The 18,048-nt window shown below is 40.9% G+C and overlaps 7 protein-coding genes and 1 non-coding gene across 8 annotated transcripts; 4 read left to right on the top strand and 4 right to left on the bottom strand.

Annotated features, from left to right (window-relative positions):
* Positions 1–572: 572 nt before the first annotated feature.
* ATC70_001148 (uncharacterized protein) lies at positions 573–3,777 on the top strand (the record flags this gene model as incomplete). The annotated part of the gene is made up of 12 exons (XM_064820548.1): positions 573–958; positions 1,013–1,088; positions 1,144–1,217; positions 1,269–1,420; positions 1,475–1,583; positions 1,639–1,798; positions 1,850–2,129; positions 2,185–2,658; positions 2,725–2,855; positions 2,917–3,094; positions 3,158–3,485; positions 3,555–3,777. The coding sequence occupies 12 exons, from the start codon at positions 573–575 to the stop codon at positions 3,775–3,777; spliced, it is 2,571 nt and encodes an 856-aa protein (XP_064684468.1).
* Positions 3,778–4,035: 258 nt separating this feature from the next.
* ATC70_001147 (uncharacterized protein) lies at positions 4,036–6,134 on the top strand (the record flags this gene model as incomplete). Its single annotated transcript, XM_064820547.1, has 7 exons — positions 4,036–4,114; positions 4,184–4,233; positions 4,291–4,477; positions 4,529–4,702; positions 4,762–4,937; positions 5,004–5,759; positions 5,817–6,134. The coding sequence occupies 7 exons, from the start codon at positions 4,036–4,038 to the stop codon at positions 6,132–6,134; spliced, it is 1,740 nt and encodes a 579-aa protein (XP_064684467.1).
* Positions 6,135–6,947: 813 nt separating this feature from the next.
* Positions 6,948–7,021, top strand: ATC70_001146. The gene has a single exon. It is a non-coding gene; the product is annotated as a tRNA-Val (tRNA).
* A 2,599-nt stretch (positions 7,022–9,620) lies between these two features.
* ATC70_001145 (uncharacterized protein) lies at positions 9,621–10,691 on the bottom strand (the record flags this gene model as incomplete). The annotated part of the gene is made up of 1 exon (XM_064820546.1): positions 9,621–10,691. The coding sequence occupies one exon, from the start codon at positions 10,689–10,691 to the stop codon at positions 9,621–9,623; it is 1,071 nt and encodes a 356-aa protein (XP_064684466.1).
* A 680-nt stretch (positions 10,692–11,371) lies between these two features.
* Positions 11,372–12,741, bottom strand: ATC70_001144 (uncharacterized protein; the record flags this gene model as incomplete). Its single annotated transcript, XM_064820545.1, has 5 exons — positions 11,372–11,718; positions 11,784–11,975; positions 12,034–12,149; positions 12,207–12,428; positions 12,482–12,741. 5 exons carry the CDS (start codon positions 12,739–12,741, stop codon positions 11,372–11,374), a joined length of 1,137 nt encoding a protein of 378 aa, XP_064684465.1.
* Positions 12,742–13,153: 412 nt separating this feature from the next.
* RPS4_1 (40S ribosomal protein S4) lies at positions 13,154–14,728 on the top strand (the record flags this gene model as incomplete). Its single annotated transcript, XM_064820544.1, has 1 exon — positions 13,154–14,728. The coding sequence occupies one exon, from the start codon at positions 13,154–13,156 to the stop codon at positions 14,726–14,728; it is 1,575 nt and encodes a 524-aa protein (XP_064684464.1).
* Positions 14,729–15,032: 304 nt separating this feature from the next.
* Positions 15,033–16,136, bottom strand: RPL24_1 (60S ribosomal protein L24; the record flags this gene model as incomplete). Its single annotated transcript, XM_064820543.1, has 2 exons — positions 15,033–15,955; positions 16,019–16,136. The coding sequence occupies 2 exons, from the start codon at positions 16,134–16,136 to the stop codon at positions 15,033–15,035; spliced, it is 1,041 nt and encodes a 346-aa protein (XP_064684463.1).
* A 326-nt stretch (positions 16,137–16,462) lies between these two features.
* On the bottom strand, positions 16,463–17,819 carry ATC70_001141 (uncharacterized protein; the record flags this gene model as incomplete). Its single annotated transcript, XM_064820542.1, has 3 exons — positions 16,463–17,423; positions 17,490–17,695; positions 17,754–17,819. The coding sequence occupies 3 exons, from the start codon at positions 17,817–17,819 to the stop codon at positions 16,463–16,465; spliced, it is 1,233 nt and encodes a 410-aa protein (XP_064684462.1).
* Positions 17,820–18,048: the final 229 nt, after the last annotated feature.

Here is an 18,048-nt window from a genome sequence, read left to right as displayed (position 1 = left end):
ATTGAAATTCTGCCGCTTGTTGCATGGATATAAGCAAGACATGTATTTGAACAATCCTCCAATGCTCAACAAACGATGTGTAGATGCGAAGATGCTGTGGTTAAAGTACGAGGGATCTTTGGACGGAACTGTCTTTCTCTTTCCACGAGCTCTAGGCGCATAATTGGCCCTATAAAAACCATGGCGACTCTTATCATCCCAACAAAGAAGCATGTTCAATATGCGTTGAATAGAAATACATCATGTTGTACAAGAAATATAGCTTGATGAAATTTGTTTAAAAGTCCATGCTTTAGCACATGTCAACAACAGCAGCATCCACAGTCTGCAACAAACACAAACATACCAAGCAAAAATTAATTTAATTAAACATTCCCTGCCATGAATTTCTCCATTGATGTGGTTGAAATGGGATGGAGAAATGTCGCTCTCTGTCCTGCATTACGAAAATCGACAAAAGCCAAGAGGTTTGAGTAGTGTTACATAATAAAGAGACGGGCTAAAAGGGAGTTTTTATATCTGATTCTATTTTTTTCTCTCTTTTTCTTCTCTTGTCTCTCCCATATTACACTATGACGATCGATTACTCGAGTCACTCATCACCCCCAGATAGGATGGACTCGCTCTACTACAAACATTTACAGCAGCCAGCATCACATCAGGAAAAGCAAGACCATGTCCCTGTGCCAATTGGTGACGATGTTGCTTATACAACAGGTGCAACTACTGCAACAGACAACTTTCGCAAGAGAAACAACAACCATTATGCGCGAAGACCCAACAGTGATTACGACGACTCTGATTTGGATTTAGCGAACCACAAGACGGATAAGCTGCGAGCAAGAAAGGATGCTGTAAAGAAGCAATCTCGTACAAGAGACTGGTATATTGTATTGGCCTTGACACTGTGGGCCTTTTATATTCGATTATACAAGATATCACAGCCTCCCTCTGTTGTGTGAGTCTTACAAGAAGCCATATGTGTGTATGCATACTAACAAACCGTTGCTAGCTTTGACGAGGTTCATTTTGGTGGATTTGCTACAAAGTACATCAAGACGAGATTCTTTATGGATGTGCACCCTCCTGTAAGTTGTTGGTAGATGCTATGCAGACGACTATAGACTCATGGAGCATCTGTAGCTCGCTAAAATGCTGATTGCACTTGTCGGTAAGTTGGCTGGATTGGACGGATTTGACTTCAAGGACATTGGAAAGTAAGTGGAGTGACCATGTCGAAAACAACACTATTTACAACTGAAAATCAGGGATTACCTCGAGGAAAACGTGCCTTATGTAATTATGCGAGTTTTTTGTGGCCTTACAGGGTTGTTGGTTGTGCCAATTGCCTATCTTACAGTGCGTGGTGCTGGACATTCAATTGCTGCTGGTTTAGTCGCTGCTTTCATGGTTTTATACGGTAACAATCCATCACTCGCTTAGAAAACAGTAGACTGATGACAAAGGGGGCTAGATAATGGACTCATTGCCAACAACCGCTTGATTTTACTGGATCCACCTCTTTTGTTCTTTACTGCAGTCACTACCTTGATGTGGATCAATTTTCACAATCAAAAACGCAAGTAAGTAGAAGAACTGATGCTTCTCCGACAAAGCAGAGGAACTTACTGCAAATAGACCCTTTCAATTTTGGTGGTATGTGTGGTTGTTTATGACTGGACTTGGCTTGGGCTTAACTGTCAGCTGTAAATGGGTTGGGTTATTTACTATTGCTACCATTGGTATATCTACAGTAAAGGGATTATGGGAATTATGGGGCAATACACGCATTTCCACGGTAAGTCGGCGTTGCGGGAGAGCATGGATATTCCAATTAACTTTGATTTAGTCTGTATTCCTACGCCATTTTGGTGCTCGTGCCGTTGCACTGATTGCATTGCCCGTCTTTATTTACATGCTCATGTTTCAAATTCATTTTCACTCGTTGCCAAACAGCGGCGAAGGAGATGGATTCATGTCACCTGAATTCCAACAAACGTTGGATGGCCATACAAGCATCAATACACCTATCGATATTGCTTATGGCTCCCGTGTATTTATTCGCCATGTCGCTACCAGAGGAGGCTATCTTCATTCCCATCCACACAACTACCCCGCTGGCAGTAAACGTGAGTGTTTTGATCTGAGCGCTTTGGCAGCGTACTCACCTTCTTTTTGCAACAGAACAACAGGTCACTTTATATCCTCACCGCGATGATAACAACTGGTGGACAATTAGAAAAGTCAATGATGAAGAGCCCAACGGCATTGAATACGTCAAGCATGGCGATATTGTGACACTTCAACATGCTGATTCCAACAAACGCTTGCACTCACATGAAATCAGACCACCAATGACAGATCTTGAGTACCACAATGAAGTGAGTGGCTATGGCTTTGATGATTTCAAGGGTGACACCAATGACCAATGGCGAGTCGAGATCATCAGTGGCGATAAATCAGATCCTGAATCCAAGGAAAGACTCAAGACGATCCACACAAAATTCGCATTGGTCCATGTCATGAGCCAGTGCTCCTTGTTCTCACATACTGTAAAATTGCCTGAATGGGGCTTTGATCAACAGGAAGTGACATGTATTAAGAATGGCAAGATTGAAAAGACCGTGTGGTATGTGGAATCCACAGAGAACAGCCAATGTGAGTCAAATGTGTGTGTGTGTGTGTGAAAATTTATGTGGACTAATTAACAAAAACTCGCTCTAGTGCCCAAGGACGCTGAAAAGGTCACTTATAATAAATTGGGTTTCCTCAGCAAGTTCATTGAACTAAACAAGGTCATGTGGGATACAAACAAAGGATTAACATCTACACATCCCTACGATTCAAGACCAGAGGTATGTATCTTACACAATCAGAGCGCATCTGTGTAACTCATTACTCTCTGTGTGTTTATAGTCATGGCCTCTCTTGCGACGTGGCATCAACTTTTGGTCCAAGGACAAGCTTCACATCTACTTGCTGGGCAACCCATTGGTCTACTGGTCTGCCTCCACTGCTGTCTTGGTGTGCATTATCCTGAAATCAGTGTTTGTGATCCTGGACAAGCGAGGTATTGCTCAGAAAGATTTTGGAGGTAAGATTCTGCACCTTTTGATTGGGGTAGAGGATGCGCACTGACACACACACACACACACAGAATTAAGGAAATTCTATGATGAATCAGCTGGTTTCTTCCTAGTTGGGTGGTTTTTCCACTATTTCCCCTTCTTCCTTATGGGCAGACAGCTGTTTTTGCACCACTACATGCCAGCACTCTACTTTTCAATCTTGTTGTTCAGCGTTGGATTTGATCTGCTTACCATCAAGCTCGTCAACAGAAAGAGACTTGCGGTGGCCGCTTTGTTTGTTTTAGCTGTCAACTATGTTTATCGGTGCTTCATCCCAATCACCTATGGTGAGCCCTGGACACAATCTCTCTGTGAAAAAGCAAAATGGAGATCTACGTGGGATTTCGACTGTGCCCAGTAAGTGTTTAAGGCTCTTGTTTGTGTACCCCCATATTTAATCTTCAATTCTCGATATGTACTCTATAGATACCATCATGATATTGAAAGCTACCATATACCCAAACCCTTGATAATTGAAGGATTTGGCAAGGTCAAGGATGCTGTGAGCTCGTATCTCGGTGGAGCAGCAGCACCTGAAGTCATTGACGGTGTGAATATAGTGTCTGATGGTAGCAATTTACCTTTAGTGGACAAATCCGCTCAAGATGCACCTATTACTGCTACACAACCACTTCAGCTAGAGACTTAACCAAGGACTTGAATGTGCTACCAGACCTTTTAATATTCTGGTGAGAAGAGCATATGTTTCCATTCTTTTTAAATTTTACACATCTCTTCCCTCTTTTTCCCTCTCTCTTTTCTTTCTTTTTTATTTTATATCATCTACATTTAGAATTTCTCTCTTGTCAGCAGTAGTAAATCAAAAATACACACCCTTTCCTTTACAAAACGAAAATCAACAGATCGACTGCATAAAACTATTAGGTTCACTACTAAATAAAGCGCCATGTTGATCAATACATTCAAATCAGCTATCGCCCTGATCATCACAGCATCAGCATCTCTCACAGTTCATGCTCAATCTGGTACATAAAATTTAGACTTGTTTTGAGAATAAACTTCTTGTGATACTCAACTATAATTAACCCCAATAGTAAAGAGCTCTGGAAGTTGCAATGCCTACCCAACCAATGCAACCTGTTCTGTAAATGACTTCAATCTTCTATATAGAATCAAGACATTCACTAATACGTCTTGTTAGAATTACGTGGACTACAAGGTGTTCTTGCCCGACAAAATCACCGTCAATCAGATCGAATCACAGCTGCAATCACTGGCACAATTGGGATCCTTACTCGGTGGAGTTAGTCCTGTTTGCTTTGATACATTTGCTCGCTATCAATGTTCAAAAGCCTACCCAAAATGTGTAACAACCAACTCAACTACAGGTAAATTAATCCTAAAATAACAATATATAGTGCGCTTACCCATTTCTTTAGACATCAGCGTGTATTCTGCCTGTACATCAGCATGCGAAGCCGTCTCTATTGAGTGTGCCAGCATCTTCAAGGTGGCAGGCCAGACTGCTCTGTTGCCTAATTGCAGCACTGAAATCACAAGCACAGGATTTGGCTTGCAAGCCGACGACAAGTGCAACAACATTCCTACCAAATGCAAGTAAACTTTTTGTTATACAAAATTAATAACAGAAACTAATACATTTCTCCTGTAGTGACCGAAGAGCAGATCAAGGACGGAAGAATGAACTTTTCCGCCGTGCCTGCTGGTTTTGTGATGGCTGAATGCCCTGCTCCCTTCTTGGTAGATCCACTAGCTGCCTCTGGATCATCTATTAACGACAAGTACTGCAGATACGGTTGTTGTATTCCATGCCCTGCTCAAAATTTGGTAAGTCTACTGCTGTTTTTTAATTAAAAAAAGGTACAACACACTGACTGACATATCACTCTTAAGTTTTACAAAGAAAATTGGGCCACTAGAGGGTTTTTGGCTACTGATGTGATACGTTTTGTATCAGCTGTTCTATCTCTCATTTTGGTAATCAGCTATTTAGTTTTACCCGACAAGAGAAGACATCCTTCGTTATTGATCCTCAACTTGTCCATTGCCATCTTCTTGTTCAGTATGGTCGTCTTCTTTTCGGTTGGAAACCCAAGGCGTCTCCAATGTGCTCCCAATGACATTTCTCCTGGCGAGATGGGTAACAACACTCTCTGTGCTGCTCAGGGTGCTATTTTGATCTTTGGTTCGTTTGCAACTTGTCTTTGGTGTGCTGCTTTGATTCTGAATTTGCATGTGCACACTGTCTGGAACTCCAACTTCTTTACCAACCGATACATTCTCTTGAACGTTGTCTGCTGGGGTATTCCAGCTACCATCATGTCAATCGCATTAGGTCTGCATGCTGTCAAATTTGAATTTGCCAATCTCTGTCTGGTGTCAATGAAGTACATTTTCCCGCTGTTCTTTTACCCACTGGCTGCTATCGTATGTCCCAGTTTCATCGTTCATATTGGCACCTTCTTTTACATTGCAAGAATCGCTGTGCGTGAAGGGCTTGAGTCTGACATGACCCAATCATTATCTACAGGCACCATGACGGATCGTGCACCTGGTGTGAGTAGAAAGCACGTTATGGTGGCTGTCAAAATCCAATGGAGAGCCTTGTTATTGGCCGTGGTTGCTATTGTTACCGTATTGTTCTATTGGGTAAGTTGTTGATTTTACAATGCTCAAAGCGCACACAAACTCATTTTGATTGTGTAGTTGTTCTACATGACACAAATCAGTCGTATGTCAGAGTTACAGGATAACCCTACACTCACATTGGATTGGCTCGAGTGCATGTTGACACCGGGGAATAGTCAAAATATTTGTGCTGAAGCCATCAGTCCTCATTTGCCTCCTTTTGCTTTGATCATAGTTGCCGAGGCTCTCGTCAGTACTATTGGCATCTGGCTATTTGTCATGTTTGGTAAGAGATCTTTATGGCGCGAGTGGAACGATTTGATCTACGATACCAGAATCAGATTCAGCAGACGCGGCAGAGCTGAGAAGAGTGGCGAACAATTCTTTGCCCTTTAAACAAATGTATACTTTCCTCAATACTTAATCCCTATCCTTTCCTCTTAATATATCATTACATCTTCCTTCTTCATATTTGATAACACAACCATCTTTTCCATCGAAAAAAAAATCTACTGGTATAGATATATCTTAATTTTTTAACAATAAAAGCATTACATCTTTTATTTATTTTTTTTATGTAACCCATCATGTTGAATTTATCAAATCAATTGCGTTCGATCTACTTTGTTGTACGAGTGAACATTAAAACAAAAGAACATTTTAAGAATGAAAGCCGAAAAATGTTCTTTTTTTAATGAAGGGTACCATTGATCAAGTTTACAAAAGGGACCCATCATCCAATTTTTGCAACACTTTATGCTGATCGCACAAGCTTTCACATTCATAAAATACGTTGCTTAGCCTCAAGTTTTTCTCAGGGCAATTAGGTATACAAATGCTAAATAAATTTGTAAATCTGGAAAGAGCTGATGAAAGAACTGGCGATGGTCAAACTCATTTTAATTTGGTTCGTAGTTATTCTTCTGTCAGTATATCGCTATGAAACAACATTAGTTCCCAAAATTATCATTCTCTAATAATAATACGCGCTAAAGAGTGGATTTGACAGCTCTTGATGAATTGTTATAGAGAATTTGATAAGATAAAGCAGAGGCTTTCAAAGTAATCTACAAAATCAGGTTTCCAACATTTGCGGCTAAATAGTATATTCAACCGGCTAAACGCTGAAATATAATACCCATCCAATTAAAAGCCGTAAAATACAGCCTTATGTATATAACTTATAATCAAACTCAATTATCACAATATGGTTTCTTGGTGTAGTCGGTTATCACATCTGCTTAACACGCAGAAGGCCGCCAGTTCAAGTCTGGCAGAAATCATTTTTTTACGTCCTCGCTTTTTGTAACGTCTTGCGAAATTTGAGAACAAAATGCTCGTAATGTAGTATAATGTGCTAGCTGATTTATCTCGGTACGCTCGATGTCGGCATCGCCCTATGGGCTCTCGCCAAAGACATTTTAAGTCAAATAGTATAACATTTCTGTATATCAAGCAGATTTTAAGCAATCAATTATTAGTAAAAGAAAGGTTATGACAGAGCCAGGAGAAGGAGAGGAAATATCTCCCTCGACACCCTTTTTTGCTTACACGGATATCAAACGAAGCCTATTATCGAGGCGCTGTGAAAGAAGATTCAAGTTTTATGCAGCATTTGTAAACCACCATCTCCATTTTCTGGTAATAGAACTGTCATATCATTCGCTGCTGCTGATGCTCTTAATAAGATGGTGATATAAAACTGGTCATAAGTGAATACAGAGTTTGTGTAAGATCTACAGCGACTTTTTTGAGATATTATCATTGCAAAAGACACCTTTATGAGGCAAAACCCCCTAAAAAAGTACCTGAGCTAGGCAATTGTCCTTTCAACTCCATTGTCCCCATTTAATCAGCATCACAATTATCGTTGTCATTAACAGAAACGCATATATATATATATATTTTTAAGGAAGACTATTGTTTTTTAATAAAATTCTTTGTTTGAAGTCTTACTAACGTACCTGAATTGGGGAAGAGGATAGTAAGACTGGATATAAGGTGCTTTGCTACAGAAGTGAGTGAGCGTTGTCTTGGGAAACTAAAGTATACAGTGCCCTGTCTATGCAGAGCATGACTTGGAGGGGTTCAAAATGAAAGGAGTCGAAGATGGATCTGTAGTGGCAACTCCAAATTACTTGAAGAATGCAAGAAAATACTTGGTACGTGGTGAGAGTGAGGTAGGATAAAGATGTTGAGATTGTAAGGGAGGAGCGAAGGTGGAGAAGTTCTTGAAATTGCTCGTAAGTGGGAGATTAACAGAAACGCATTTAGGTCTGCCAGCAGTAATGCCACCGCCAAAATTATTTAAAACTCAGTTTATTTTTTCTGTTCAAGATTGGACAGATTTTGTCTTCTTTCGACTTCGTTAATCTATTTTATACTATCCGACTATATAAATTGTTACGATCACCCTACGCTTCTTAATGCATTCTTGGAGTACTTTTCGAGGCGCTTCCAATGGTGCTAACTGTAATAAGTGTTTTGACTGAAATTATTGAGCAATTTAATAAAATATGAAATGAGGTTTTTATCGAAAATAGCCATATTTTGCATATGAACACCTCATAAAAGTGGCTTCAGGGGTTGCTTTGGATCGAGAGAAACATTTTGATCTGATATATACCATAGTAAAAGTCTTCATTTTCAAGGTAAAAAATGCGATCGTTTGACTTTCGGTGAAAACCATGAGGCACCCTTCATGCTTTTTGGCCGATTTTTGGCCATGTTTTTTTTTGGCCCAAAAAGTTGAGCAAAGGTGTCAGGAAATACGTGCCATCTGAGAACAATTGTGTAGTGCTGTTTTGGCAGACTAAAACAGCTTACAACACGAGAAATTGCGGCTCGAATGCACCCAGATTTTGCTGTGTTTTGCATGATTTGAAGTGGTAGAAGGCAATTTCAATATACTGGCTGTCCACATATGTGTTATTCTCATTGATACAGGAAGGGAGGATTGTGGAAGCAAAATACACACTGTTACAAAGGACTCTCAATTGATAGATTAAAAATGAAATATCAGTATTTATTAGCATGGTGTTTTCTTAATAAGTGATGGAAGGGCAGATCCCATCAAAGTTTGCCTGAAGGAAATGAATTGAAAGATGCGTGGCTGCAAGGCGATTACTAGAAAGTAAGGAAACTTTTAAATAAAGTATGTTGGTACAACTCGGATTAGAACTGATTAATGCTCAACTCGCAGGGCCGATGGAAGTCGCGAGTAAAGCTTACAGCAGCCAGATACAGATGCTTGTTGTATCCGAGCTTGGAAAGGTATAAATATAGTATTAGAGAGGATTTCTACAGACATTTATAAAGGGACGTATAGAAATGGCTAGAAACTAAAACTGAAGAACCTTTATGGAAAGATATTTCGAAATATCTTTATATGCGAATTAACATCGTTCAACAAGTCAGCCTTCCTTTAGCAATCAAAAACCAGCAGAATAGAGTTCCTACAGCATTTGTATAACATGGTCGTTTTCAGGAAGTATCCGGTTAACTGGTCGATTGAGATTGGTGTTCTAGCAACCATACCATCACAGCTCAATTGACCATCACAAGTTTGAACCGTATGAATATTCTCAAACATCTACAGCTCATCCTTTATAGTTCCTTCTATCATTTAAAAATGAGTAGCAATGAATGTCTTGATCTGACCATAGTTCAGTTGTCTAAAACTCATCTAGTCCGGTAGACTCAACAATGTTTGGAAGCCTTTGCATTTGAATCTACATACTGATTGATTGTATCAGATTTTTATATCCCAATATATGTTTGAAATGTGTATATATGTAAATATGGTTTTATTAAATAAATAAAAAGTCTAATGTACAAGGAGGAGATATAGAGATATTACAGCAGAAATCAAGGTTGGATAATTTAGTTTTCAGGGAGGAAAGTGGATTCGAGGATGATAGCAGTAACACGGTAGGGATCAATGTTGGAAGCAGGTCTGCGATCTTCCAAATAACCCTTACCTTCCTTACCGACATGGCGAGGAATACGAATAGAAGCACCACGGTTGGCAACACCATATGAAAATTCGGTCATATTGGCAGTTTCGTGCTTGCCAGTCAAACGTTGATCGTTGTCTTCACCATAGACGGCAATGTGTTCCAAGTGACGCAAACTCATCTTCTTGATGGCCTTCTCAATAGCAGTAATACCACCTTCTTGACGCATCTCTTCAGTAGAGAAGTTGGTGTGACAACCAGCACCGTTCCAATCACCCTTGATAGGCTTGGGATGGAAAGAGACAATGGTGCCAAAGTCCTCAGCAACACGTTCCAAGAGATAGCGAGAAGCCCAAAGCTCATCACCCATATCAATACCAGTACAAGGGCCAACTTGGTATTCGAATTGACCAGGAGCAACTTCCATATTTACACCAGAAATGTTGACACCGGCAAAGAGACAAGCGCGGTAATGAGCTTCAACGATATCACGACCAAAGACCTTACCAGCACCGACACCACAGTAGTATTTACCTTGTGCTTCAGGGTAACCATGCTTGGGCCAACCGCAAGGCTTGTTAGTCTCGGGATCAAAGAGACTGTATTCTTGTTCAATACCGAACCAAGGCTTGGAGTCAGCATAGGCATCCATAATCTTCTTTGCGTTGTAACGGTAGTTAGTGGAGTGAGGAGTACCGTCGGGATTGTAAGTTTCACAGATGACAAACTTGTTGTCGCCACGACGGAAGGGATCAGAGTAGAGAGCAACAGGCTTGATCAAAATGTCAGAATCATGACCTTCAGATTGGTTAGTGGAAGAGCCATCAAAGTTCCATTCAGACAACTCTTCAGCCTTGGTAGGAACGAAATCAACAGTCTTGGTCTTGGATCTAACACAGTTGACAGCATCAATCCAGACATATTCGACTTGAACCTTGTTCTTTTGATCGAGAGTGAGGTACTTTTGGAGAAGATCGTTGTTGGAGATAGCAGCCATTTTGTGTGTGATATAGAAGGGTTAGTTGACAAAAAGTAGAGTGATTTCAGTTGACAAATCGTCTTTTATATATGATTTTCCTCTTAGTATATGGAATAGATCTATATAAATTCGATTCCTATCATAGTGCCTTAAAAGGCAAGTTGATGGGTTACTTTTTTTAAAAAAAAAGAAGCTTATCATCCCCGGGGGTTCTTATCTGTTGGGTATGAATTCCTCCCTTGGAGTACAAGAAGTTGTGTATATTCATGAAAATTATACACCAAAATACCCTAATGCAAGTTATACCGTTTTAAATCTAACGTTTGTATAGATAGACTGTCATATGCCCTTTGTAAACCGAGCTAGATTATTAGATACACGTATGTTTCTGACCTGATTATCCAATGTCTCCATAATTGAATGCTCAATGGCTCAACTAAAGTAGTACCTGTATTCTTGATTTCTGGGATTGTATATTTGTAGCGCATTCGATAGATAAGACAATGACTACTAGTGCCTAATTGAATGTTCAGAGTTGACTCACATGATGCTGATCCCGTAAAAAGCAAGAAGAGTATCATATCTTATCATGTAAGGTTATATAATGGAGTCCCACCTCATATTGGTGTGATACAAACAACATCAGATCCTCAGAAAATAAAAATTGTTTTATTTCATTTTTTAGATCATCTAGTGATTCACTTTGTAAATCTTTTCCCGTATTTATTTCTGCGAAGTGCCAAAGCATCTTCTTCGCTCATTTCATCAGCTGTGTCCACCAGCGGTGACGAGCTGAATTGATTCATTATTAATTGATTATTAAAATTAGTAGTATTGGTATTAGTATGTTTAGCTTTTTTCGATTTAGTTTTAGCATTTGGTATCGCAAATAAGATGGCGTCTTCCTCCTCTTCTTCTTCTTCACCTTGTTGGTACAGAAACTTATTTACAAGGCCGATGGGTATATCATAAAGCTCGGGTATCCAATCGGATGGTCGATCAGATACTACTTCATTATCCAAATGCATCACATTGGCATGCTCATCTATTGTTGTGTAATAAACGTATCAGACATGTGTAGCCACGCAAGTCGTTGCATGTATCATTCACCTGTGATGCAGTCAAGGCAGTTGAATGGTGCCGTATTCATGAGATTGATCGTCATGAAGGATATGAATATAAACCACACAAACGTCATGAGCCAAATAGGTATCGCCAATGCCCAGTATCGACTTGGATAGTAAGTAATGCCCAGACTATGCAAAATTTCATCAGGAACATATGCCCAAATTAAGTATATACCTGATTGCCATTGCACTGATTTAGTAACAAACAATACTTCTCGACGACATCCACTTACCAAATGCTACAAATGATGCCAAATACATGACAAAGCCATAATACTCATAAGCCGGTGTCTTGTTGGTGATCGCCACAGGCGGTGCTCTTTCTACATGCGGCAAATTGAAAGAAACCCTGCACAATCCCATCATTAATTCGAATGGTCCTTCCAGTATACTGGTTCCAACTTACTCGGAATAGGATCTTGGTCGATGGCCCTTCTTTGTCTGGTTTGGTTTGGTATGGATAGTGCCATTGACTGTAGTTCGATTTGCCGGATGATTGCTATTGACAGATGCTGAAATGGTGGCTCTTTTGTCGTCACGAAATTTATCTTCATCCTCATCTACAATAGCTGTTTTCCCATATTTTGCGTTCAAAAAGCTGCTGAATGAATGTCTTCTTTTGGAGATGCTATAAACATGTGGGTTAGATGTTGCTCTTTCATGTAGCCATCTCTTCCATACATTTGCTTCTTTGGCTGCTCTGTAATTCTATTGACTGAATTGTAGTCGCTGTGTCCTCGACGCATGGATGTCGACATATCAGCTACCTGTCGCTTGGATAGCGTAGCAGTTGCTGATGAAATCGCATAGTTCACCAAGTTGGGCAATGATGGTGTAGAGCGCGACGTTGAGAGCGTTGTACTTGCATTTCGTTCTAGTAGTCTTCTTGCAAAGGTAGGTGGAGCATATTTCTTTTCAAAATTCTCTTGTTCTACGACCATATCTTGTCCCAACAAGTACTCATGGTACTAATAAAAAAGAGAGACTGGCTGTCTAGTTGGTCTATCTGAAATCCAATGTTGTATTGCCTACTGATTACAGTGACTCGCTTCAACGGTTGCTCGATACATGAGGGTTGATTCATTGAAGCAATATGGGTTGACACCTGGATAAATAAGCACAGTTTACCCAGTAGACGGACATGTACATTTGACAGGTCATTGACTGCTTCAAAAGATGGCATAGATATGGATATGTTGAGGATGATCAAGGTAGATGTCGCAGATCAAGTCTGAGTGACACCAGCCCAAATCCAAGGTGGCCACCGCGCTGATCACCTGATAATCGAGGTCAGAGAGATTTGACATATCTCTTTTTTTTTCCCCTTATTGTTTGGTTCTTTCTTTAGCAGCAATGTCCAGTGATAGAGAAGTATTAGACAATGATAGCCTTGATAGCCTTGCTAGCCTTCCAAAGGCTGTCTCGCTAATGGATTCTCACTCGAATCCAATCCAGCAATCCAGCACAATTGCACATGCACCTGCATTTGATCAGGTCAGCGATAAACTCTTCAAGTCCATTCAACAATGCATTGACTCTGCACTCAAACCACTAGTACAACGAATGGCAGATATTGAAAAGGCCATGGTCATCCGAACAGCATCTATCGCAGAGCAAGTGTCCACTGTGAGTCTCAACCAGCAAATTCTTCATCAAAATCTGATTGATATTATGGAGAAGGTCGATCAATTGCAATTTGAGGAGCAATCAGTGTACACAGACAAAGAGTCTATGTCTAGCTTTGACATCCCAGCTAAGCGATCTACTAGAAATGCTGATAATGCATCTGTTTGCAGCACAGAAGCGAGCGAATACCTATCCAACTCTGATGAAGGAGACGGCGATGATGATTCTGTGTGTACGGAAACAGCTGAAATCCTGAACCAATTTCACATACCTGAAGCAGTTTCGATCAATGCTGAGCGCTACAATCAGTTCACACGCATCGAGTCGAGGAAGTATACAGCCAGGTTCAGCAATGCAAATCAAGCGACTTTGTCCACTGATCAGACGAACATAACCCATACATCCAACAATGACAAGCCAATGGAGCAGACAGAGCAAACAGGACCAAAGCCATTACAGATCATACCTGGAATACCTGTCGTACCACTAACAACCGCTGCCAATGCGGCATCAGCAAAGCCTATCATGTCAACAAGTAGGCCAATGTCTGCAAATACCCCAATCTCATCTGTAGCGCCCATCAACCAAGCAATTGTATCTCTGCCACCTACAGTGCCTGTGGCCAAAAAAACACAGCCCATAACAATAGCGCCTATCACAGTATCCATCCCTACACCTAACTCTGCCGTACCAGCAACAGAGTCACCCTCACTTACAACCTCAGTAGGAGCTTCTTCAGAACCAACGCCACCTCTAGCTGATCCAGCACCTGCACCGAGCTCAGTGACGGTGTCACAAGTCAAAATCGAAGGAAACAGATCGAGATCGAATCAAAGGCAAAACAGGAGAGAACCCATAGGCAAAAAGTTTGAATACGTCTATTTCGAATACGTTATCAGATCTCGCGCTAAATGCAAGGACATTCGAACAGAGCTGACTGGCATTGGCATTCAATCAAAGAAACTGCTTGATGTTTATTTCCCTGGTAAAAGGGTGGCAGCCGCGTTGTTTCCTGACAATTATCTTGACGAAGCAATCGACATGTTACAAAAGAACAATTTCACCATTTTGACAAATTTCAGCCCACTTGATTCGAAAAACCTCGGTGATCCCAAATACAAGAATTTGTCAAACGAGGAGCGCAATGAAATCTTACGGAATTTCCATGAAAAGCAAATGTGCAGAGCAATAGATCGTGTCAGGTATCCCGCCAAATCCTATGTCTATGAGGACTTTTATAAAAAGGGTTGGATTTCCAAAGAGACATATACAAATTATCTGTTGGATATATTCAGGCCCTGAGCAGGCAGCAATTTGAAAACTGATCCGTGTGTCAAAGCTTACAGCGAATAAAGCATTTGTTTGGCACACCAATACATTTTGTACAATAATCAAGCATCCACTTCACACGAAGCGATCTGATGATCAATGACGCTGAATACAGTCAATGCAAGTAGATGAATCAGATTTCACATGCTTGTCCCAAAACTGAGATATTGGACATGACAATAGCCTTTTGCATGTGCTTGTTTATTGAAGCGGTAGCTGTAGGATGACTCTATATTGAATTTGTCTGTCCTGTGATAAGTTTATATACGATGCTGCTTCACAGTTTGCTCTCTCTAGTAATGTATCGCCATTTTTGATTCACAATTCTGAATACGTTTTCAGCGTCATAAGGGTCTACTTGTTGGTCTCTTTTAAACTGCTCCGCGTCTTCCATTTCAACTTTCCCATCATGATTTAATTTAATAAGGTGCAATCCCACGGTGCGCACAACAACAGCCAATAGCTGCTCGCTATACGCTTTCTTGGATACGCTGTTCATGTATTCCGTCAGCTCAATCGGTGTCCAGGTGACAGATGTGTCCTGAAGCATAATGTCCAAAATCTGCTTCTCCTTGGACAGCCGTTGAGATAGATACTGCTCCACTTTTTCAGTGCCATTATTCACAACATCGCCATGCCCAGGGAACAGACGAGAGGGCTTCAGGTCTTGTATCTTGCGCAATCCTCCCATGTATTCAGTCAGGTCTTCAAATGCTACGGAGCCATGGCCCAGGATACAATCAGCCGTGAATGCAACATCTTCTTCTTCCAGATAGAATGCGCAATGGTCTTTTGCATGACCTGGTGTATGGAGCACTCGGATATGGACATTTTCGTCCACTTCAATACGTTGATTGTCCTCTAAATCACTGAAAACAACATAGTCGGGTAGATTCTGCAAATGTTGATAAAAATACTGGTACAATTTGCTCTTGGTCATGAGAGGAAATTTGTGAATGGTGATATTTTGCAACTTGTTCCCTGTGTCGCTGATGGGCTTATTCAATTCTGAGCTCATGATATGCTGTAATCCACCCCAATGATCAGTGTGGCAATGACTGATAAAGATATCAGAAATGTATGCCTCTGGATGGATGGATTTCAATGATTCGATTAAAAGAGGGACATAGCCAGGTTGACCATCGCCACAGTCAATCAGTACCTTGCGATTGCCAGTGCCTACAAGGTATGTGTTTGTGCCTGGTAATGGTAATAAAATGATAAATCGATAAGAGTACAAAGCGGCCGACAATGCCTACAAACCTTGAAGGGTAAACTTGCCAGGATTCAGCCCCATTACTCGCCAGACTCTATCGGTCAATTGAGCGAAATTTGGAAGTTCAGGGAGATCCGATCGAGGGGTTGATTCATAGAACGACATGCTAATTTGTATGTGTTGTAGGGATTAAATGTGGGAAAGGAGTGAAAGGAAGGTCATAGGTACTGATGGCACAGGACTTTATAATAGACAGAGTAACACAGCTCTGTTTATTGTACATCTGTCATCAAGAATTTACCAGAAGTAGGCGGGACCACTTTAGGTAACATTTAAGGCGTCAGATCTCTCTGGCGATATAATTGTATGCACTATATTTGACCTGTCAGGTACACACAAACACCTCAAATTGGGGTGAGATATGAAAAAGAGATATTTTTCAAGTTTATTATACAGAAAATAAAAAGCAAAATTACGAAATACTAAATAAATTAAAAGGCCTTTTCTTCAGGCTTTGCTTCATCGGAAGCGGCAGGGGGAGCAGTAGAAAGAGGCAAACCCTTACGCTTCTTAAGAATGTTACCAATGAAGAATTCACCTGCCTTGTAACTTGATCTAACTAATGGTCCACTAGCAACGTATTTGAAGCCCATCTCCATGCCTGTGGTCTCCCAATGCTTGAATTTCTCGGGAGTAACATACTCGTGTACCTTCATGTGTCTCTTTGTAGGTCTCATGTACTGTCCAAGTGTCACGCAATCCACATCTGCCTTTCGAAGCTCTTGCAGAGTCTCTAATACTTCCTCGTCTGTCTCACCACAACCCAACATGATGGATGTCTTGGTAATCATATCAGGCTTCACCTTCTTGACATGTTGAAGCACACCAAGTGATTGACGGAAACCAGCACGACGATCACGAACAAAAGGTGTCAAAGCCTCCACTGTCTCGATATTATGAGCGTATACATCCAAGCCAGAGAGAGCAACTGTCTCGACACCCTTGAGATCTCCACCAAAATCACCAGTCAAACACTCGACTAGAATGTGAGGAGCCTTTTGTTTAATCTTACGGATAGTCTCTGCGAAATGATTGGAGCCACCATCGGCAAGATCATCACGATCTACACTAGTCAACACAACGTAATCCAATCCCCAGCGACTGATAGCCTCGGAAGTGTGCTCGGGTTCATGAGGATCCAAGGGCTTGGGTGCTCTGTTGGTCTTGACCGAGCAGAAACGGCAACCACGAGTGCATTCATCACCCATCAGCATGATAGTAGCAGTAGCAGTTTGGTGCTCTCCACCACCCCAGCAATCACCAATATTAGGACATCTTGCTTCTTCACACACTGTATGAAGTTTCAAACCACGAAGATCTCTCTTGATTTTACCAAAATTCTTTCCGGATGGAATCTCTGTTTTTAACCAATCTGGCAAACGAGGTTGCTTCCTAGAGACACATTGAATGAGAAAAACAGACCATACAAACCGTAAAACCCAAGAAAAAGGTACTTACAATTTTGTGGTTTTGACTTTTTTGCCCTCGACCACGGTTTCTCTCAACGCCAATGCTTCGGTGTGGGTCATCTTTTCATAACCAGTGTTGACGAATTCATCAATTCCAGCTTCCTCGGATTTCAGCTTGCTCCTGAGTTCTTGAAGTCTAGAGGTCTTCTTTCCATCTGGTACTGCGGTAGCATGATTACGAAATTGTTGTTGAGTCTATGAGATGTTATAAATTATAACGTTCAATGCAACCTCACCATGGAAAGGAACTTACGGCAATTGCTAGTGTACGAGGGTATGAGCGAGCAGTTCTTGTTGAAATGGTTCGTAAAAGCGACATGATCTATCTATAATGTGTCGAAAATATAAAGACTAAAAGAAAGAGAGGTAGAGTAGGGGGAGATGTTGGTCAAAAAGTGGGAAGGGGTGGGGGGGATTTATTACATTCACTCCAATTAAATGTGACTGGGCGACCACCGAGTAGGTATCTGTACCTTTAAAGGTAACATTTTAAGGCTTTTTGAAGTTGAGAAGAAAAAGCGTAAACCATATATATGTTTATACATACA

Source organism: Mucor velutinosus, assembly GCF_035048745.1.
Source record: "Mucor velutinosus strain NIH1002 chromosome Unknown tig00000041, whole genome shotgun sequence".
Taxonomy (NCBI): Eukaryota; Fungi; Mucoromycota; class Mucoromycetes; order Mucorales; family Mucoraceae; genus Mucor; species Mucor velutinosus.
The sequence above is the reverse complement of the archived record's forward strand: the minus strand, read 5'-3'. Positions and strand labels throughout refer to the sequence as shown.